The sequence below is a fragment of the Lycorma delicatula genome, chromosome 4 (assembly GCF_047948215.1).
Source record: "Lycorma delicatula isolate Av1 chromosome 4, ASM4794821v1, whole genome shotgun sequence".
NCBI lineage: Eukaryota > Metazoa > Arthropoda > Insecta > Hemiptera > Fulgoridae > Lycorma > Lycorma delicatula.
Genome location: NC_134458.1, coordinates 116,371,360 through 116,395,659, shown reverse-complemented (window position 1 = coordinate 116,395,659; position 24,300 = coordinate 116,371,360). Strand labels below are relative to the sequence as shown.

The 24,300-nt window shown below is 30.3% G+C and overlaps 1 protein-coding gene and 1 long non-coding RNA gene across 6 annotated transcripts; one reads left to right on the top strand and one right to left on the bottom strand.

Annotated features, from left to right (window-relative positions):
• Window positions 1-4,989: 4,989 nt before the first annotated feature.
• On the bottom strand, window positions 4,990-16,874 carry LOC142323797 (uncharacterized). Of its 5 annotated transcripts, none has more exons than XM_075364018.1 (5): window positions 16,593-16,874; window positions 12,760-13,613; window positions 10,664-11,067; window positions 7,392-7,491; window positions 4,990-5,310 (listed from the first exon to the last, which is right to left on the bottom strand). In XM_075364018.1, the coding sequence occupies exons 2-5, from the start codon at window positions 13,472-13,474 to the stop codon at window positions 5,168-5,170; spliced, it is 1,362 nt and encodes a 453-aa protein (XP_075220133.1). In that variant the 5' UTR covers window positions 13,475-13,613; window positions 16,593-16,874; the 3' UTR covers window positions 4,990-5,167. The 5 variants fall into 5 exon arrangements, with proteins under 5 accessions (XP_075220133.1, XP_075220134.1, XP_075220135.1 ...); XM_075364019.1 differs by having other exon boundaries at window positions 16,634-16,874; XM_075364020.1 differs by having other exon boundaries at window positions 16,639-16,874.
• LOC142323798 (uncharacterized) lies at window positions 16,367-23,384 on the top strand. Its single transcript, XR_012756165.1, has 3 exons — window positions 16,367-16,504; window positions 19,488-20,655; window positions 23,069-23,384. It is a non-coding gene; the product is annotated as an uncharacterized LOC142323798 (long non-coding RNA).
• Window positions 23,385-24,300: the final 916 nt, after the last annotated feature.

The following is a 24,300-nucleotide window of genomic DNA, read 5'->3' as shown; positions in this document are numbered from 1 at the left end:
ATAATTTTATTTTTCTTAAATAAAGATATTTTAATTCAAATAACAAAGGAAAATCTTATCAAAAAAAATAATGTTTTTTGAAAACAAACAGTTTATAACATTTAAGGAAACACTTAATGAAAGTAAAACTGCTTCAATTTGCAAACTTTCTAAATCTAAGTATTTGGACTGGAATTTATTTTATGTGTGTATTCTCGATATTGACTATAATAGACTCCTCAATCTATTATAATGGCTTCTAATGCAACAAACATACTCTACCTCTACAATATGTTTTGTTACACACAACTACATTTTACTTTTACAATTTGACAAAGTTCATATTCATGGAGGGCCACAGGACTGTAGTTTTGTTGGCTATAAACACAACTGTAAAGTCTGAGATTAATTTTCACTACCCGTTTTCTCATCATTGTCCATCTCTATATTTGTAATTGTGCTTTCAATGGTAACTTCCATTAAACCATTTCCAGCAACAATCCATTATCTTAATTTTCAACACTGATTTTCTACAGTAATTGTATCTAATGTAATGGCTGGCTCTCAGTTCTGTTAATATGTGGGATATATTGTCTTAAATTCTTTTTTAACTAGAATCCAAATAATTTCAATTGGGTTAAAATCTGGGTGGTAAGATGGGAATCTAAGCACTGTAATTTCTTTGTTATTTAGCATTTTATCTTCTGGACGGTATAGTTTGACAATTTCAAAAAGGTCTTTTTTTGTTAGATCTGGGTCATAGTTAATTTAATTTTTTTGGGGCCATTCTTGAATATCTTTTTTCAATGAACTGGATGACTTTTTTTTTATGTTTATTATAGTCCTAGGACAATTCTCTTTTCAATATACTTCAACTTTTCATTGTTCATCATCTATATGATATGCTACTGTTTTACTCTTGGAATCTTAGATTAAAAAAGCACCATCTATTAATCTCATGTCCCCACCTTATGAGCCACAATTAAATGGTCACCAGCACTATTATTAACAAAAACATCTGGTACATCACTTTTTTACCATATAATGTGTGAAGAACAAAGTTTCTTCTAAGTAAATGATCAGTCTCTCTTTTGCTAAGAAGTTGAATTTTTTCTCAGATACCTAAAAAAACGCACATTTCACAGATTTCATCTCATTCACACGAAATCAATCTATTCTTTTACACTTCTGAACTGAAAACCGATAAGATTTTATAATTTTGCTTAGCATTTCCCTACTAGTGGTAAAATGTAGTTCCTCGCAACAAAAACTGCATAATTTTCATATAGGATATTTTCTACAAGGATATATACCTATATCCTTGTAGAATTCAAAATAAGGAAATTTTCTTCTAATGGCACACCTGCTGAAATCATCTATTTAATATGGGAATATTTATTTCTTTGGCATTGAATTTGAGAAACACTAGCCTCTGCTTCATATCTGATCTTCCTGATGTCAATTACTGTAAACCAGCTAAGATTAGCTTTCTACAAGCATGTTCTGTTGCTTACACAAGAGGCACCAATAATCCATTTTTTCTTTGTATGAACTTAATAAACATTAAACACGAGACTGATGTCTTCGACTGTGAGGAGGTTTTCCATGTTCAGACATCTTAACATGACTGTTGCAATTTCCAATGCAAAGAACAGAGAATATTGTTTTTACTACTAATAAAGCATCTACAAATTACAAGATGCTTATAACTAACTGCACACCTATTTTAAACTTTTACAATTCTATATCATTACTCAAACCAAAACTGATTTAAGAAATTTATACTTTATTTACTTGTACTTTTTTTAGCAAAATATATTTTCATCATACTTGTTTTAAAGTACATTGACTAAGAAAACAATTGCTCTTAAAAAATAACAGGACCAGAGATAAAATTCCTTACATATACAAAAACAGCCGTAATTAAGCAGAAGAAAAACTGATGTTTTATTATTAAACATTTAAATTAAAATTACCAATTAATTCATTAATGTGAAATTAATACAAATAAAGCCTAATAAATTATCATTATATTATATATTAGGCTGCAACACTATCATGCTATGCGTCTGCATCCATACACACAGAATACAGTGTTGAAAATGGCAACTAATCACGGCAGCAGAAGTTATAATTACTTTACTAGTACCACTGAATGTGACTGTACACAGCGTGAATTTCTTGTTGAAAACAAATATATTCTTCTGAAATATTCAACTAGTTTTTCAGCCAACTGAACCACTGAGAGTTAAATAATTCATCAGCCTGAAATGGAATTTTTCTTTGCTTATAATAATCTACATTGTCCCTATGCATCGGCCAAAGAAATTTATGTAGGAATAGCATGAGCTTAATTATTCAGTGCATTTTAGGGGTTAATGAAAAATAGATAAAGCAATGTAGTGTGCATCGATTTTTTCCCCCAAAAATTAGTGTAGGTACTAGTTACTGATGATCTTGAATGAAGATGCTGGCACAATGTAATGACAGGGGGGTTTTCAGTTGAGCAATGACCCATGCAGGAGAAAGTAATATGCGTACTATGACTTCATCAAAGTGTATCTGTTACTACTGTTTGTAGAAGTTTTTGTTCAGAGAAAGGTCATGATCCATCCTCCTAATAAACTCTATATTAATGTTGGTATTAGCAGTTTAATGTTACAGTTAGTGTAGTACACCAAAAACAGATGCTGACAGACCTCAATCTCTGAGGAACATGTGATTAGAATAGGAGAAACTTCTCAGAGAAGCCAAGATAAATCAACTCATCATGCGAGTTGAACCAGGAATATCGCAATCATTTGTGAAGGTTCTACACAAGCATCTAAAACTTCACACATACAAAATTCAATTGGCGCACACAGTTGAAGATGAAAACAAACCATGTCATATAATTTTGCCATGGACATTTTGATAAAGTAAACAAAGATAAAGCATTTTTAGAAAAAGTAATGTTCTCTAATGAAGCTACCTTCATGTTTCTTTCTGGTAATTGTCAATCATCAGATTTGGGGTAGTGAGAACATTCATGCCATTTGACAAACACAACATGATAGCCTGAAAATTAAAGTTTTATGTTAGCCAACAGCGTTAGTTATCTAGACATGTTACAGAAGTTGCAGTACCGTAAACTGAACATCGGCAACCCAACATTTAGTTTCAGATGACAATCACCTCACTGGGGTTTACATGTTAGGTATTACCTACATGAACAATCTCCTCAACATTGGATCGGACATGATGGACCAATTCCCTGGCCATCTCAATCCCCTGACATTATGCCACTTTATTTCTTTCTTTTGGTGGTTTGTCAAAGACAGGGTGTATGCAATGGGGTTGTCAACATCAATGAATTAAATGTAGAATTCAAAGGTATAATTAATGGAATAACTATACTTTTCGTAATGTGTGGCTGAAATTTTTAAGGCTTATGAAAGGAGTAAACTTTTTGATCTGACAATTGAATAAAACAGATTCCTGTAATTTTCATGATATCCAATGTAAAACAAAAAAATTCTGTGACAAACAAAAAACATGTTTAAGTTTTTAATGCAAGTACTTTTAAGTGACTAATAAAATGTGTAAATTTTGTTATCAAAACTTGTAGAGAATTTAATTCTGTAAATAATTTAAACTTATAATATTAAAAACTGTAGGCCTTTGAAAAATTACTTTAAAAATTTACTTACTGTGGTTTATACTATATTAATTTACAATAAATTCCACCTTAGACATCGATGCACTTTTTTCAACTTGTCTCCTAACATTTTCTGTCGTCAACCTAATGATATTTACGTGCTCCTCGATGAGGGCAGCAGCACTGAGAATGCAAGCAATCAGTTCATCAACTGTTCATTTAAGAATAGTCTTACTTCATTCATTAAATGTGTTTGTGCTCCTATTGGTTCATTTCAATTTGTTTTGCCAGTGAAACATTTTTAAGCGCTAAGGAATTCATTGTTTAAAAATTACAAGACAATTTCTCCCCCTAACATGTTCTACTATGAAAGGACTTATTAACTGGTTGCTGATCATACCACACCATAACATTCTACAGAATCGTTGCTGGAGCAACGACAACATTCAACTACAGCACGTAGTTTTCTTCAGACCATAAATACAAATACATATTGTATTTATTCTTAAGAATAAATACAATTATAAGGGTAAAATACAAGAAAAATATTCAGAGAATTAGGATTGATAAAAACATAACTTTCAAGTATCTTTATTCTGATGGTTGTGTACTTACCAATTCCAAAAAATTATATTTTACAGTTCTAAGCATGTTCCACTAGAAACCAGACTTAACCAATGTTTCTAGTATGATGTACAGGAATGTGTAACTACTTCGGTTTTATAAAAACTGCTGCATTAAAAGAGAAGAAATGTAAACTAAGCTGTGCATCAGACTCCTTTTGGGTAGTTTAAAGCTAAGGACTTACCAGAATGGAAAATCAGAAATGCAGTATGAATTAAACAACAGGTGTAGCTTTCAATGGTTGAAGACAGAAACTGAACCAAACTGATTATAGCAAGGGTCTATTAAAAACATCTTGTGGGATATATTAAACCCAATGAAAGCCATTTATTAAAATTTTTTTATTTATAGATCTTACTTGTTATATAAAAAAAACTTGTTTTTTTATAGATCTCATCTGTGTTATATAATATCACAGTAAATGAGACATTTAAATAAATTTATTTATTACATTAGATTTATTAATGATGTGTCCAGGGTAAATTATTACTTTCATTTAATTATAAAAATTGAAAACAACGCTCAGAAATATTTCTTAAGAATTATTCCTAGACTAATGTTTCCACCATAAATTGGTTGTTTGGAACTGATCTTAAACAGATGTCAACACACAATTACAATACTTCACAATTTATCAAATAAAACATAACTTAAGTGAATTAAAATGTCCTTTTAAATTTAAAATCTCAATATACTTTTTTTAAATCTATTTTTGTAAGAGAATTTTTGTAGTGAAAAATGTGCACAAATATTTATTATTTTTTCATATTGTTTACTTTTATAGCATGAAACAGATTCAAAAATTTGAGCAATTTGCATTAGTTAAACCTGTATATATTAAACAGTATAGAACAATGTTAACAGATTATAAGTATAAATTAAATAATAAATTATAAATAGACAATAATATTGTTTAGTATTTGACAATTAATTCTGGTAGAATGGATTGATTATTTTTTTAGGATTAATTAAATCTTGTACATGTAATTCAATGACATCACTATAACCACCACCTTCTTCATTAACTAATGCAAATTTACCAGTTAATTGTTTACAGATTTCTATTCCCACTGCAACAAACAAAAGTTCAGATTAAAAAATGCATGTTAAAATAACATTAACATTAAGGTCCACATTAATATTAATAACTACACATTAATATTATTTTATAGTTAAATAAGTAAAATACACACCATTAACAGAGCTATAAAAAGCCATAGGGGTCTTTCTTACTTTTGAAGAAAGGTGTTTTTCAAGACGTACTTTTTAATTACCTTTTTTATTAATTACTAATAAATTGAAGTACAGAAAGATGGTAAACTACAAGCTATGAAGATGAAATTTCTTACAAGCATAAAAGAAAAGGCAAATAATTTGTAAAGGCTCTTGTATCTTAAAGTGTAATTGAATATGACAGGGAAACATTCAGATGATTGTGACATAAGAAAATGATGGAAGAAAACAGGCATTCAAAAGACTGAATTGGAAAGAAAATGAAAAGAGACTAAAGAAAAAATAGTTTTAGTTAAAGCTAAGAAAGATAAGAATAGGGATGTACAGAAAAGGATGGTGGAAGGACAGAACATTGCTTTCATCCAGTATCCTGGATTGATACTCGATGAAAGAAAAAAACTATCAATTGCACTTTAAAGTTTTCCCAGTAATACAATGTTTAAGAACCATTCAAAATTATTTTTTGAAGTTCCTAAAATCTTTATTTTCCTTCATAAATTCATTAATTTCTAATCAAAATATGTGGATTAAGCTTTTTTACAATTACACAATAAAATTTCTCTTAAATAATTTTTTTAAATGTTTTTAATAAAGATTTCTATTAGGTTATTTTTTTTGTTAGAAAAAATTATTTTACTTCTAATTTATTCAATTAAAAGTAATGTAATGTCTTCTGCTTATATAATAAAGTACACAGTTACTTGTATTTTTACAACATCCTAATTCAGATTCAGCAAAAAAAAAAAAAAAGTTTATTTTCCTATATGAAAATAAACAGTACAAGAATAAGTTAAATTTTCTTAAAACAAAATGATATTTTTCTTCGGTTACATTGTTACTAATGAGAATGAATGTTCATCAAGCAATTTATATAATTATAAAATTATTTATTAATTATTAATTAATAAATATGATTATGAATATAATTCTATATAATAAAATTGAATAAAATATATCTATAAATGAATAATATATCTATATGAATAAAATTCTATATAATATGATTATGAATATAATTAATAAATATGATTATTAATAAATATTAATTAATATTAATAATATATTATTATTTATTAATTCATATAAAATTAAAAGTACAATTAGAAAAACAACTTCCATTAGAAAAACATTCCCACTTTACAGTGGGAATATGAAAGTCAAAGGACTTATTTTTCTTTTCTTATTTTGATCAAACCACAGAGGCATTTTTTATGACCAGTTTTTTCATATGGCTAGCAGCATACTTTGTAGTAGCATGCAATTTTTTAACAATACACAACCTTAAAAAACTGAACTACAGAATAAATAGTTATCAATTGCTTAGATTCTGACTTTTGAAGTTGACATAAAACAAATAGTAGACTGTTAGTAACTGTTTTTCATTTGGGTCGAGTTTTTTAATTTGCAAATTTTTTTTCAATTTTTACAACATTTTTTAAGAGTTATTTTTAACCATAATTTTCTGAACTCACAGAACCTTAAAATATTATGAAATTCAGAGATCTAAGAAGGTAATTAACTTTGCTTACTCCTGTAAATCTTACCCCTCTCTCTTCTGGTTTGTCATCATGACAAACCATGATGACATCATGATTCCTAAGATCAAAAATTCTTTAAAATCATTGATTATACATTTTAAGCAACTGAAAACCTTGAAAAAATTTTTTTTTATAATTCAATACCTAGATGATATATTACAGAAACCTGAAAATCTGGAGGAGGCAAATTGTCCCTTTTATTGTTATATTTACTATTACCAAACAGTAAAAATTACCTTAAACTCAAAATTTGGAAGTGTAAAACACAAAGAACTAAACATAAATATCTAAAAACTTGAAACATATGGTAATAAAAATTAATCTTTCAATGGTATAAATTACAAATATGTCAAAGAATTTAAATTCTAAATAAAACTTACATAATATTTTCAATTGTACCAATTCTTCAGTTACTGCAAGAACTCTACCAAAAACCATTTCAGACAATGTTGGTGTGTAGTTATCTCCCAAAAACAATAACTAAAAAAAATAATTTTGATATGCGAAAATTTCTCAGTTACAGAAAAAAAGAAATCAATTTAAAATAATTACATAATATAAACAAAATAATATTAAATAATAAATAAAATAATATACAGCCGTTATAAATTCTAGACCACACAACTTATGAATTAAGAGTAAAGATCTTTACTATAAATTCTTTTACTACAGAACGTTTAAAGCAACTGTTACATTTAAGTATAGGAGCCTAAAACTGCACATATCCTGTCCTAAGCCTTAAAAAATTATTAGTCAATAATACTAAATGTGTTATTGGATAGAGAAACAGTAACACTTTACTTTCCCTCAGAAAGGCTAACAGATTGAGGCAGAGTCATTTAAGTTTGGATTAATGCTGTAGGTTTCTTCATTCAAACTCCCAGCCACCACTTGCAATTATATTCTAATTAACAATACATATTAGCATGAATAACTGTGTATAAACAGCTACTTGTTCACTAGGATGAATGCACCTAACTATGAGGTGTGTGAGAAAAGTATTGAGATTGGTAACATTGCGAGCGATCTGGCAAGGCTGTGTCTACTGGTCTATTCTAGACCGGTTTGTTCATTCCTTCCACATACTCAGTACAAGTTTCAATTCCGTTCAGCCAACACATTATTTTTGACAGCGCCATCAGTGAAATCGTGTTTTTGTTGTGTTACGAAAATTGAGCATTGGAATTTATAGCAACGTTGTGCAATCAAGTTTTGTGTTGAACTTGGGGAATCCACAAGTGTGACCTTTTAAAAGTTGAAACAGGCCTATGGGGAACATTGCTTATCAAGAGCACAAGTTTTCCGCTGGCACAAATCATTTTTGGAAGGCCGAGAACACGTTGAAGATCAACCTCGCTCAGGGAGATCTTCAATTTCAAAATCTGACGAAAACGTTGAGCATGTGAGGGTTCTTGAGAGATCAGACCGTTGTTTAACAATAAGGATGATGAGTGAACAGTTAAATTTAAACACTTTCACCGTACACCAAATTTTGAATGCATTGATCTTCTTGAGAGGACTAACAATGACCAAGAATTCTTCAATCGTGTGATCACAGGAGATGAATCCTGGATATTTGAGTATGATTCTGAAACAGAGCAGCAAAGCAAAGAGTGGCACACTCAGTCATCTCCTCAACCGAAAAAATGTCGAATGAGCAAATCAAAGATCAAAACCGTGCTGATTTGCTTTTTTGACAGTAGGGATATCATGCATAAAGAATTTGTTCCTCCCAGACAAACTGTCAAAAGTGTTTTACAAAGGTGTCCTTGAAAGGCTCAGGAAAAGAGTAGTTCGCGTGAGACCAGACATTGCAGACAAGTGTCTGCAATGTTCATCATGACAATGCCCCGTGTCACACGGTCATTTCCATCAGGGAATTTTTGACCTCAAAACACATTCCTACGGTTCCTCAACCCCCCTATTCACCTGATTTGAGTCCTTGTGACTTTTTCCTTTTCCCAAAATTGAAACATGTCTTAAAAGGACGTCATTTTGAAACTCTGGAGAACATTCAAAAGGCTGTGACCGACCAGTTAAAAGCCCTACCAGTTGAAGCCTTCCAGCGCTGCTACCAGGACTGGGAACAACGACTCTGTTCGTTATAACTGCCCAAGGGAACTACTTTGAAAGAGATAATATTGTACTTTGAAAAAAATAAAAACTTTTGTAGGTATAAAGTCAGTCTCATTACTTTTTTCACTCACCTCATAAATCTCAAACAAATAAAACTTAGATATCCTATAGGCTTATTTATAACTACATGTGTACAAAAGCCCATATATTATAGTGTGGATATTACTAATTAAAAATAAGATACGTATTAGTTAATAATACTTATTATTATTAAGAGTCGGTATAGAAATTAATAACTTTTTAAAAATTTAAAAGAAAAAATGTTATCAGTCACCACATATCATAGAACTGTTTTTCATTTTTTGGTCCAATAAAAAAAAGAAATCACTTTTTTCTTAAAAAGAAAAAAAAAGAATGGCAAAATCACAGAAACTTCAACCCCTTTATTTATGAAGAAATCAAAAAATTGCTACAAATATATGACAAATCGCAGAAGTCTAATCTATTTATTACCAGGTATACAAGAATCAGGTTGTAATTCGTTATGAATTACAACATTAGTTGAGGTTTAGTGTTGATTTACACTGCAATCAAAGAGCAAAAGGGACAGTTTTAGTTGTGTACATGGTAACACTGAAACCTATCTTTTCACTAGTAAACTGGCAACTCCTGAACAGGAAGACTTCTGTATTTCCACAGAAAGTTTAAATTATGATCCTCCAAGTAGCATAAACAGTTTGAAACCATTGGATATCTATGTAAAGAAAAGCATTCAGAACAACCAAGAATGTCTGAGGAAATCTTTCCTGAGTAGCCTTAAACAACCAGCTTCAATTACCAATGCCAGCGATGATAGTGTGGAATTGTTTTAAGAAAAACACTTTCATATGCATCCACACAGATTACAGATGAAGCCTACAGACTGTTGTGCATGCTGACTTTGAAATTGAAATGTTCCATCATTAAGATGACAACTTTCTTGATTGTACTGTGTTTAATGGATGAGGCAACATTCCTCATGGCTTAACTCTGTGAAAGATCAGTTATACAGAATGTATACCCAAATACAGAGCTTATTTACAGTGGCCTCCAAGTTCTAGTGATATGATCCCTTGTGATTTTTTCATTTGGGGTTTTATAAAGGGTCTTGGCATGTGCACTTCCATACTCTACTGATCCTATCCCATTTGAGGCATAAGATTGCAGCAACTTTGCTTCCATTACTCCAGACATACTGATTAAAATTTATGGTGAATTTCCGATCGGTTGGATACGTGCCAAGTGACAAAATGTGCTCACAATGAACACTTGTACGGAAAATTAAGAGTTTACTCTTTCACTTTATTTGTGATTATTACAGCAAGTCAATGGTAGGAGATACTAAATAGCATAAAACCCTATTTTTTTTTACACCTGTATATTTTTAAATATTTTACTATATGTAGTTAATTCCTCAATAAGTATTTTTAGACTAGCCATTCTTTATAAATAAGTGGGTGGTAGCTGAATTGCGTCTTTTTCATGAAAGCTATAAAAATAGATATTACAGTATTTACATTAGTCATAGATTACTTACTTGAAAATTGACAATATCATCAACATTGAAGTTATGATTAACAGAATTACTGATTCTATTATTTGAAACATTACTTATATTGTCAGTAATATCTTCTTCATCATGTATTGCTGATTTCAGTGATTCAGCTTCTTCTGACGTTTCTGTTGAAATTACTGTGACATGTGATTTAGGTATTCTTTTAAACACAGGTGGTTTACAGTATTCAAAATTTACATTTACTTCTTTTATTCTCATAAGTTCATTAACCCATTCAGGGTGTTTTTTATTACACTGTTGCTTATCAATTGTGGTTCTATAATCATCTGATAAGTCAACATCTCCACCAACAAATTCATTCTGTTTTTTAAAAAAATCACCATTAGTGGATAATGTTTTTGGTAATTCTTGGCACAAACTATCACCTGAAAAATAAATTTAATTGGCTTTAATCAAACAATGGTGTTATCTACAATAATCTTAATAAATTACATAATCCCCCTTTTTCAAACAATATACTAAGTTAATTAACTTTAATTATATTAAGTTATTTAATTAACTTTAATTAAAAGAAATTAAGATTTTTTTTTAATTTAACTGTGATAACCTCTTACAGATTATCAGAAACCAATTAACATGTTTGATATCTAATTACAGTACAGCATAACTGAAAAAATAATTTTAAACAACACGACTTAAAACACCTTAGGGTGCCATTTTTATTTAGCCACATATTTTTTTTTACCTGTGGGTAAATCAACTGAACTAAATCAATTGATCAACAGTTCTCACCAACTAGGTCACCACAGAAGAGAAGTGTGGATTACCTTCTCAACAATAACAAAATGTGCTTAACAATGATTGAAGGGGCAAGATCAGGACTATACAGAGGATGAGCCAGTACTTCAAAGTTGAGTTTCTGGAGCGTTTCAGCAGCGTGGGCAGCATGTGGACAGGCATTGCCATGCAACAACACAATACATTTTGACAGCAGTCCTCGGCGTTTGCTTCAAATTGCAGGCTTCAGCTTGGCAGTAACCATCTCACTGTAATGCACAATGTTTATTGTCGTGCCCCTTTCCTCATAATGTTCCAGTACAAGGCCTTGTGAGTCCCAGTAGTGGGATGTTTTTGCCATTTGTTAACTAAACATTCATGAATTTAGGCTACTAACAAAAAAAACTTTTAAATCCTGAATATTTTTAGCAGTTTCTTGAGTTGTGATTTTTTCACGCAGCTCTAACCCCAATGCTTTCCTTTTTTATTTTATCCCCAAAAACACAAATATAATTTTAGATAAATCGTTATGTATCTATAAGTATAAATTGCTCGAACGAAGGAATCATTTGTGTGCTGCGCGCAGCCACTCAGCACAGCATCAATGGTCCATTAGCAGCTATAATAAAAATGTGAGCACATACAACAAACAAACTAGCCCACGCACCATCAGTTTTTTTACGGAGGGTGATAAATCATCATTCAACAATAGAAAGTCCAACTGAGAGGTGATCTTTATAAAAATAACATTCATTGATAAGATTTCAGGTTTCAGCAAGTGTAAAACATTTACAATTTATTCAATTCTAAACCAAGGAAAAATTAAAGATCAAACCATTTCCTAATAAAGAATGTTAATCTTTTGAGATGCTAAACAGCCAATTTTTTAGTTTTTTTTTGGAGGAATGATTTTACCATATATTCTTGAAGATACAGTAAAGCTGTGATGCTGAGGAAAAAAGAATCAGGTTAGAATGCTGTCCACACACTGGACTATTAACAGTTGAAACGAGTGAAAAATTAGGCAGAAATATAGTCCACCTGCCTTTTAGTCCAGATTTCATACAATCAAGACTGTTTGTTTCAACCATTCACAAGAGTCCTTACATGGTGTCAACTTTTATAATAAAGAAGTAAAGGTTATAGTATAAAACTAGGTCAAAATTAGAGTTAATGAGGGTTTTTTCTCCAGGCATTATTCAGTACTGGATCAAAAGAAGTGCATGCCTCCAGTGGGAATTGATTTGAAAATGGTTTTAAGTAGCTAAATTTTATTAAACTATCATACTGGCACAAAACATGTTTATCTCTATTGAAAAATCTTTTGATTAAAGACTTACCATTCAATACATTTTTTGCACTACTGTTATCCTTTGATAGAACCTTGTCATTGCTACTAGTAGTAACGCTTTTATAAGCATCACCAAAATTAAATTGTGGTAAAGTAGTATCATTTTGGGTATTCTTATTTTCACAAATCAATTTATTTTGATTTTTTTCAGAACTATGAACATTTAATACAGATTTTACTTCTGGTTCAATGCTGGATGGCATTTTGCAGGCTTCATTACTATGACTATCGTCATCATCATCACTTTCAAATCTAAGATGTCTATTTAATTTGTGTACATTATTATTATTTTCAAACTTTCTTACTTTATATGTTGCATCGCTATTTAATCTTACGCTAATTTCATCATGAATTGGTCTTTTTCTTTTGCGAATTCTCTTTCTTTTCTTTTGTCTATCACACTCATTTTCACCTAAATCATTAACATCATTATGATCTTGTAATTGTAAATTTTCAGATGCAGTATCCTCCTTAATATTATTGGAATTTTGAGATTCGATATATAAATATTTTTCTTTATGTTTTTTACTATCACATTTTCCTGAATTTAAATTATAAATATCATTGTTAGTAATATTATTAATAGGGATATTTACATTTTCAATTTTGTTAGAACTAATGTCACTTTCATTCCCATTAAACTTTTCTTTAGAGACCTCATAACTGAAATTCCTAGCAACTGTTATGCTTGAATCTGTATCCATGTTACTAACACAACTGCTGTGAGATTTAACTTTATCATATTTCCTTTTCTTCTTTTTACTTTTACTAATATTTTCAAAGTCATCATTAACCTTTTCTTCGTCAATCTGTTCTGGGTTGATCTTTGTATATTTCTTAACCCTAAAGAAAAAACACAAGAAATTCAATGTATAAAAAAATCTGATCAGGAAAAAAAGATGTAGAAACTTTTCATAAAAACAACAGACAATAAAAAATATTTTAAAAATGAGAATGTAAGACCATAAATGATGTTGCTGAGAAAGGCTAGATTGAAATCAAGGAATATCTTTCACAAAGATGTCTAGATTCTTAAACCATCTTTTGAATTCTACTTAAAAACTAATGTACATTATTAATGCTAGAATAACAATTTGTTTATTATCAGATATAAATTATTATATAAGAAGTTTGCAATATATATAATTATAGGTTAAGTATAAGTTGAAAACAAACCACTAATGAGGCTTAAAAATAAATAGGTTGTAAAAATTAAGTTTTTTTCATAATTTACTGCTACATCTGGAGTTTTGCAAGACCCAGTCTCACTATTATTATTAGTTATGATCTATCAGTTGGTATGAATTCAAAAAAATATTACTATATGCTGATGACCTTAAATAAGTACCACTGTTAAAAACAAAATTGAAACAGATTGTTGCAGGATTATATGGGAGTGGGTTGGTCAATTTCCAATTAATGAAACTGGTTTTAATATACCATTACTTTGTATAAATTACTTGATAGGCCTCTCCTTGAATACAGTTTTGTATAAATAAAATCCCCACCTATCCAAACAAGATTTGTACTTGAAACTGACTGAATACTTGGACAAGCAATATATATCTAAATTATCAATATATAAAATAACATGCGAGTTATTTACAATCAACATCTAGCAAAACTACTGAAAATTAATTTATGAAAATTTCTATACACATTCTTCTTACGGTGTACTTACACCCTAAGAAAGGATGTTTTGAAATTCTGAGTTTAAAAGGTTAAAATGGAGTATAAAATAGTAAAAATGTTACTATTTTTTAAATTTATTGATACAAAAATGTAGATAACTTGTTTTTGGTGGGTGTAATTTTCATGTGAATATTTTAAGTTTAATTTAAAAATGTTCTTTCACATAAATATACAATATCTTACAAGTCCTTGTCTGCTTAATTCAATTTGAGATGTTTGTGTGAGATATCACTTTCACTGTCTCCTACTGCTAGGTTTTATTGCAGCTAACCAATAAATTTTATTACAATATTGACATTTTTTAATATTAACTTGACAATGTTTCAGAAATTATTGATAAATCTTATGGCAGAAAATATTTTAACCTGTACAATTCTTGTCTTTTGTAAATAAGCTTTTACATATAATATTGATTTTATCACAGATTAATTAATATTATAAATCAATGCGTGATAAGGAGACTATAAAAAAAATTATATATACATAGTAATTTATAGCCACTTTTATAAAACAGCGCTTATTAATGGACATTAAATAATACACTCCTATTGGATTTAAGTAAACTTAAAGTTATTAAAAAACCATATTGGTTTATTAAAGAAAACAATATATTACATATGTAAAATAGTTTGGTAAATATTGGTTGTCTTTTTTCATTCATTTTACCTGTTTTTCTAAAACTTGTCAATATATATTCATTTGTCACTATTAGCAAGCCTTTGTTAAAATATAATATAAAAAACAAGGGAAAATATGTATCTCATCACTTTTATGCTTTATTGTTTTGTTTAAACTGTTAAGATTAACTGAAAAACTAAGTAAATGAGCAACATTTTTATTTTATTTTTTTACACAAACAGAACTTAAATAAATGTCATACCCAACACAAATTTTAACCCATAAAGTGCACTTAAAAAAAATAATCAATTACCATCCAAGACAATGATTTAGCAACTTTGATACCAATTTGGATAAATTATGCCTATAACCCTAACAAAAGCATAAAATTTACCATACAAGCGCAAATGTTAAGAATTTTTAAGAAACCTTCAAAGATAATTGAATCAACAGAGACCAATCCAATGTGTAATTTCGGCAGATTTTGCTGCATTTGAAGTTAAAAAAAGAATACTAACTGTATTAATCCTCAGCAGTTCCAGAAACATTTAGTAACTTTAAGATCCTAATTGATAAATTTACATGTTAACAATGGTTACAAATTGTAAATATGAAACTAGGCACAACTGTATTTGTCTCAGTGTACATTCACAGTGCAACAGAATTTATATTAAAATTTAAAAACACAGTAAGGAATTTTTTTTTACTGTTACTCCAAAAATATGACAATCAAACCTCTGTCTGAAATAAAAACAAAGTGGTTCAGAAAAATATGCCACAATTAACATTAAATACGAAAAATCTTAATAAAAATATTCCAAGAATAACTGAATTAAACTTACTTAATATCGTGTGTAGAATAAATTAATAAATGTACATCTTCGAAATCTGGCAACAAAATATCATTTTCAATTAGATATAATGGCTCATTAATGTTAAATGATGTCTGTATATGAAGTATTACATCTTTTATAGTTTTAACCCTAACAGGATCAACAAATAAAAATAATAATTTTCGGTAGTCGTCAAATAGTTCCTCAAAATTGAATCGAACTCTACGACCAACCGACATTTTTATTACTACACCAACAAACCACAGAAGAAGAAAAAATTCTAACACGATAAATGAATGAAACTGGTATAAATAAACTAAACAATCAGAACAAGAATCTCAGCTTATAAAAAAAAAAAAAATAACACAACCTGTACTTTCACACATGATTGTCTTTAGTAAACAAAATGGCACTGAATTTGTTATCAATAATGAGAAACACTATCGATTATTTAAATATCCGACATCATAGAGCTATTCAGCTATGCGCCAGAAGGAAATTGTGGTATCAGTCGAAAAATGGGTACAGATTTTTTTGCATTTCTCGACGTTTCAGACCCAGAGACCAAAAAAAGGTGGTGGGGTAATGTATGTAAGTACATTCATATATACTTATGAGTAGTAAGACTGATGATTTGTAGCAAGTGAAAACAGTCAAAATAATTTTCACCTAAATTTACCTTAAAATAATTGCCACATGATCTCTTAAAATTATTCTCACTTTACTTTTTCTTAAATAATTTCCACTGGATTTTCTCTTCGGTTTTAATGAACCACAACCAATTAAAAAACCTTACCCTTTACCTTACACATGATTATATTGATACTTAAACTGTATAATTAATTATGTCAGTAAAATTAGTTAGTTTATAAAATTTAGTCCACCGATCAACATCCAAGACAACTCGATCATAATTCCGCGACTTCCACAGTTAGGGTGACATTCAGTCACTCCCATGTGCAAGTGCGTTATATAATATTGTACTTTAAGCTACGTATCCCTTGTCTGGCGTTATGCAATGCCACTGATAAGCAGTTAAAAATTCTGCTAATCTCTGAATTGATGTTTATCAACGATAACATCATTTTTAATGTTTTACACCATTTTTCAGTTCAGTGAAAGGAAGTACTTCAATCTATGTTACGATGTAGGGTACGATATAGGTTTTTGTAGTTCGTTTTTATAACAGTTTTATTCAGTGTTATTTTCATTCATTTTAATTTACTCCCCGTTTTTGTGCAAGTCAGGTTTTAACAGTGAGTGATTATGTCCCTCATAATCCTGGAAAATCATCCATTAAACATTATAAACCGGGAAGACTCTTAAGTAACTCCGAAAAAGAAAATAATCAGCTACACATACATAACCTTAAAACAAGATACTTCTGAAACTGCAATCAGAGATATTGTTCGGAAAGAAAGTAGTGCAACAGGCGTTAGCGAAAGAACAGTTTTTAATATAATAATGAAACACAAAATTGATGGGAAACATATTTTTGCCTTAAAACACTCGAAAGTGTGTGAAAACAATTGAAAGTTGAACGATTTTACTAAAACAGTTATCTAAAAAAATTCATTCGTTTTAATTCAATAACGGGCTTCGTAACTCAAAGAAAATAATAAATGCCGTAAATACAGATTCTGTACCGCCGAATTTTTCTAGAAGTACATTACACTGCATTTTAAAATCAATGAATATTCATTTCATGTCCAGGAAAAATAATTCTTTATTGACTGAACACGAGGCTATTATTTCATGGCTTAGGAAATATTTAAGAGAAATTAAGGGTTTTCTACATTAAGAGGGTGAGACAATTTATTATCTAGATAAAATTTGGGCTAATGCGGGACGACTGGATACACTATCAATCGATGATCACTCAAGCAATCATCTACCACCTTCTATTCACAGTCATTGGCAGGAATACCTACCAATGGTGACATTGATGTTCGTTTTACATCTACCATACCCATATAAGTGGGTAACTAACCAGACACATTTAAGTACCAGTAGATTATACTGGGCTAAAAAGCCTTCTATTAGTTCACCATAATCGGTGAAACTGCTATGCCACAATAATGATTTAGCATTCACATTCATACCAATAAGGATTGGACTGGTACCAGAGAATCATAGGAGTTTATCCCAGACCTCAAGATGACAATAAGCAGGATCTCTATACTGAAAGTATGAACTTGCAACATATAGATGCAAGTTCTGAACATCCACACAGACAACATGATGATTATTTGACAGCTGTCAAACGAAGACACAATCTATTTCCCTTTTGCCCACAACAGCGAACATGCTTTCAGAGCCACAATAGAATTTCTTCCAAACTGAGAAACCTGGCAGTTCACCAGACACAACATATGGATGCTGCAATAAAACCATTCAACCCTCTACGTAGAGCAATCTCACCGAGCTCAATCTGAACTATACAAACATCCTGTGTGTTTAACTGCCCAAATTTAACCATTTAATGCTAATAAGTTCACACACATAGTGACTAACCTCCAATAACCACAGTCTTTATTATTCACATAGTGCTTGGAATCCTTCTGAAGATGTTTACAACTGGCACAAGTCGAACCCTTCAACTTCTTGGGACACTCATCTTATTTATGTCTCTCATCCAATGAGAACACACTACCACAGACTGTTTAGACAATTTTGCCCTATGTCCATATTGACCACTTGAAACACCATTGTTTCACCTTCAAAAATGTTTGTTTTGAAAATCAATAGAGCTCTACTCCCAATAGGTTTATATCATCTCACCAAGTTTTGTCAAAATCGGTTATGATTTGCATTTGGTAGAGCAAATTGAAAAATCTTATGTGTACAAAATATGTATGTATACAAACATTGCAGAATCGTGTTCAGGAGATTCCAAAACATAGAATAATGTTGGTTCCCATTACTCCTCCCCAAAGTGATAAATGAACCAAAAAAAATAATGTCAATTGGATTAATATTGTAACACAATGAAAATATTATTGCAGTTAAAAATAAGAATATTATGGGATAAAATAAAAATACAGTACTTACAGCAGTGTTGTACAGTTCTTACATTTTTGTAATTGGATTTCATTTTCACATTTTTTTTGGAATGGTAAACTATACAATAACTGTACAATCTTTTAAGCACTTTCCTTTATAGTCAAATTGAAAATACAATACTATTATAACATGTTTGAATTCAAGATATAATATACAGTACTAGATTATTAGAATACAATACTACTCTTATATTAACACATCTAAATCAAAAAGTAGAACATTTTTTTTATATCTGATAACAGTTATTATTTTGGGGACATCCTTCTATCCATGTTTATAATCATATCCTCACTATTTTGAACAGCATCATACGAGTGATCGTACCACATTTGTTATTAATGCTTAATTTTTACGAAGTTTTTCTTTGTAATTTTAATTATATAGTTATGTTGCATAATTATATATTAGAATTGATATAAATAAAATAAGTACAGATATTAATTATTAATTTAAATACTTATAAAATTATCAATATTTTTTAAAAAATATATTTATTATTATTTTTTTTAAGGTTGGAAGTGTTAGTCATACAATGAAGTTACAATGCATCCTCATGCTGAAGAGTTTTGGATCTTGATGTGATAGTGTCTCCTTGGTGTTATTCTGGCAAGACTAACAGCCTTTGAACAAGGACTCTTGTTTCCTATTCTGGCAGGCTACACAATAAGCCTACTGGTTGTAGGCACTAATTTAATTATAACTATAATTATAATTTAATTTATTACATATCAAAACATTTATTACATTTATTTTGCGAGTCTTAATAACAAGTGGGATACTTTCTACCTGCAACTTATACCTCATAAACTCAGGACAATATAACAATGTAAGGAAAACTGACAAAGGTATTTACAAATATGTTCACCAAACCCACCAGGTTGATCTGTTGGTCAACTCGTCATGTCGAGAGTTCTAAGGTTCAAATCCTGTTAAAGGCAGTTACTTTTATGTGGATTTGAGTACTAGGTTGTGGATACCGGTGTTTTTTGGTGATTGGGTTTCAATTAACCTCAGGAATGGTCGACCTGAGACTGACTATACAAGACTACACTTCATCCATACATATCATCCTCATATCCTCGGAAGTAATTAATACCTTATGGTGGTTCCACAGGCTAAACAGAAAAAGAAAGAAAAATGTGTTCGCCAATTGGCGAGGTGACAAGAATGCCATTGTTTTCCAGTCAAATCGGCTGCGAAGATTGCCATGATCCACATATGGCTCGAATTTTTCTCCATACAACAGATGGTTGTGTTATCTGTGAAATGGATTTGACATAATTCAGCCATACTTTCCATTTAGCACACCAAAACACTCAAGACCAAATAACTCTCACATTGCAGAAGGCGCAGAGTAATTCAGTCATAGGCCTTAAAATGAAATAACACAAAGCCCTGCAATGACCCCTTAGTGCACGCCTGCAGTCTTCATCCCACCAAGGAACAGCAGGCCACCTTGGCTTTCCAGATATTGAAGGGATGAATTCATTTGCATTGTTGAGAATCCTTTACACACCTTGAAAAGGATTCCTTTACAAGGAATCCTTTTATCTGATCCAGTCTGCTTTCACCACCCATCTGCGTGGCTGACTGGCTGACTCTTGAGGCAAATTACTATTACTGACTAAGATAACAACTGGTTATTATTGCTTCCAAAGAAGTTTTTGGAAACACGCCAGGTAAGACATAGAAGTAAGGTTGCTAAACAAAGATAAATCGATGCATGAAAATGTACCTGATGAAGATAACATAAATTTATATAATATGGAAGTAGTGTCTGAATGTGCATGGTGCATATAAATACATGCATCTGCACGTAAAAATTGTATCAGCATGTATATTTGTTATTTAAAAAATATAACTTTTGAAATGATTTTATATAACTTTAATAACCTTTTGATAACTTTTAAATTAAATTTATTAAAAGCAATTTTAATCTCTGTCATCATGGACAAAACACAAATGTATTGAATGTTCATGTCTGCTTCAAGACAATTTTTATATGTAGTTATAGTAATGGCCTCCATCTTGGTTATCATAATCTGAGGAATTAGAAAATTTTGAAGCAGGTCCAGATAAAGTATAGCATTTACGGTTGCCTCCTGGAAGAAGTACAGGCCGCACAGTCTTTGTTTACTTAGTGCACAAAATACTAGTACATTGACCTTACGGCTATCACGAATGTGCTGCAAAGTTCCATGAGGGTTTTCGCTACCTCATATTCGGCAATTATGGGTGTTCACCTTGCCGTTGATTTGAAAAGTATTATTTCTTTTCAATAAAAGTTTCATTGTTTAGAAATGTATTGTCTGCAATTATATCCATTATTTCCGCACAAAACTGCAGCCGAACAACTTTGTCGTCATCTGGAATGTGTTGAATCACGGTTAGTTTGCATGGCTTCAATCATTAACGTAATACGTCCCAAACAGTCGTTTGTGGAATGGCGGTCTAGTGTTACGCAAATCGAGTCGATTTCTTCGGACTACATGCAAAGCTCTCTCAAAGTTGTTCCACAGCAGCTTCAGGGATGCGTGGGCGTCCGGTTGATTTTGTATGTTTAACAGAATAACCTGTCTCAACGAAAGTTTGGTGCCAAGAGTAAAGTGTATGCCTACTAGGAGGCTCCCTGCCGTACTCTCTACGAAAATTATGTTGAACTGCAGTTGCTGCTGCAAATCGTGAAACCAAACACACAGCTTTTAAATGGACCTCAACCGAATCTGTAAGTTATTTAAATAAATAATAGTAAAGCTACGATATGTGTTATGTCATAACCATTTTAGTGTCTATTTACATTTAAGCTATTTAATTTATTTTCTGATTCGTAACCATTTTTTTATATTAAATGTATTAGGTAAATTCATTTTATTCCTAAGAATTTTATCTATTATTTTTCATATAATATAACACGGAGCAGATTTAAAATTGATTAAAGGTTGCATTGGAACGTTTAATTAATGAATCTTTGGTAGACCAGTTAATTTAGAAGCAATGGGTTCAAAAGGATGTATATAATCTAGGATGGTATTTTAAATGATAACTATTTCGGCCATCTATGAATCGCATTAAAAACAACCTTACTTTGCATTTTGTTAACTTTTCTGCTAGGAAAAGTTTCTTCCTTTTCACTCTTGACATAAATTTTATTCCTGAAAGTATTTCGGTCTGAAATCTCTTCTTTAATAATTAATTTAAAGCCTAATTTTTTTCTTATAGATATTTTGTTTAAATTTTTGGTAAATTTTTTCATTTATATTATCCAGTTTTTGGATCTGTCAGAGATGATTGACACGGTGCTTCATTACATATTGTTAAATAAACTTCACTTTTATGATATTCGTGGTACACATTTAAAATCATTCTCAACCTATTTAAATAACAGGAAACAAATCCTGGATAGCAATATTTAATCTCTATACGATTATGGTTTATCTCGCCTTTGCTACATCTAATTACGACCAGTTATATTCTTTTGCCGACGACACAGCTATTTTATTGTCCGTAGTGTCTTGATATTTCCCAAGCGGCAGAGGAACTGAAAGTTGATTTGAACAAATTGCACTAACTTTAAACTTGATAAAAGCAAATATATAAAGTTTTCTTCAAATACTCTGGCCAGCCTACGGATAACCAATCAGATTCCATTCAGAATATGTAGTTTCATTATCAAAGCTCCGAGGAGCTTTGATAATAGCACATGACAATGTGTTAGAAACAGTTTAATTATGCATGTCACAAACAGGTCTTTATAACTTTTGAATTTATACTTTCGAGGGTAAGTAATTCCATACTTAGAAAAATAATGAAATAGATACAGGATAAATTTTATAAATTATTCTTGGTAATGATTTTAGCTGATTTTATCGTTGTATGAAATTAAGCCTAAATTGTAAATGATATTATGTTTTAATTACTGTTAACTATATAATTTATTAACTGCGAGTGGTAAACTTAAAATAATCGTAATTATATTCACTCGATAGCAGTAGTGCTCCAGTTCTCTTCTGCTGGCGATCCTAATTCAAATGTATTATGTAATTCAATGAATTGATATGTATACTTTAAATTGTTATATTTATTTAATTGTAGCATTTTGAAGGAATAAACATCGATTGATCGATTTATACGCTGAAATTAAAGAAGGCATGTGTCAAGTGACCAAAATACTGCGATCCAATCGGTTCTCAATTTAGCGGTAAATTACTACAATCCTCGCAGTTTTGAGGAGGAAATCCAAGATGGCGGAGCTGCCTATCAGTTGCTTCAAAGAAAAAATTGAACAATGCAAATTATAAGACTAATGATGTAAATTGTTATTGTCTTAGAAGTGCTGAATTAAAATAATATTTATTGTTTGGAATGTATAATATATAAAAACTATCGATTAAAAAAAAGCAGCGATAATTATTTAAAATCGTATTTTTAAAAATTAGTTTAGTTTTAGCTGTTTCACTCACCGAATGTGACGTAGCGGAGATAGTGAACGCAGTAATTTCTTCGTAACATCAGACGCAATATCTGATGTTAATCCTACAATATTTTCATTAGATTTTTATTAAATTTTCCTGTTACTCTTTTTCTAGTGCGGCATGCAACGTGCCAACTATATCATTCAGTTTTTTATATATTTTCTTCAACTTTGATGCATCAGATGGTTAAGCTCTTAATATCCTCCTTCAAACAATCATTTTCTGTCTTCTAATCAATTATCTCTTTGCTGTGTTTGTATTTTTAATTCTTCAGTGGTCTTTGCCTGGCTTTCATATTGTATTTTTAATTCATTTTTCAAAAAATTAAATGGGAAACACCTTTTCCACATAATTATAATCTAATAATAACATCTTACTTATATGTGGTTACAAAATAAATACATACATACAACTGTTTTCTTTAAGAAATTTGGACTTACTTTTAATTTCATAAATTTTTGTGCAATTCAAAATGTCGTATTTCCATCTGCTCTCAAATTTTCTTTATTGTTTTCCAGCTGAAAATTGGCTTATTTCCATCTAAAAGATATAAAATCACTTCCTAAGTAATTCACACTTGGGTTAAAGATCTTTCAGCGATCGAACTTTCTTTCTTTTTTGTATTACACAGCATATACTTTAACTACGAGAATCACCCCTTCAGTTTCTATTCCTACAAAGTGCGTTAACAATCTAAAAGATCTTCAATCTAAACAGATCAATTTTTTTTTATAAATTTTTAAATGAAACTAATTACATAAACCACAATTATCTGTATAGTATGAAATCCATTCTATATATATATTAATTATTTATAGTTTACAAATCACTTATAAAAATAAGATTGATCTC

What these genes read in the sequence shown, in the direction of transcription:
- LOC142323797 (XM_075364017.1), bottom strand. Translation starts at nt 16,152, where the DNA reads ATGTCGGTTGGTCGTAGAGTTCGATTCAATTTTGAGGAACTATTTGAC. An exon ending in TGCAAAAAATGTATTGAATG is followed by an intron (nt 11,068 to 12,759) that starts GTAAGTCTTTAA and finishes TTTATTTTTCAG; the next exon opens with GTGATAGTTTGTGCCAAGAA. An exon ending in GGTACAATTGAAAATATTAT is followed by an intron (nt 5,311 to 7,391) that starts GTAAGTTTTATT and finishes TGTTTGTTGCAG; the next exon opens with TGGGAATAGAAATCTGTAAA.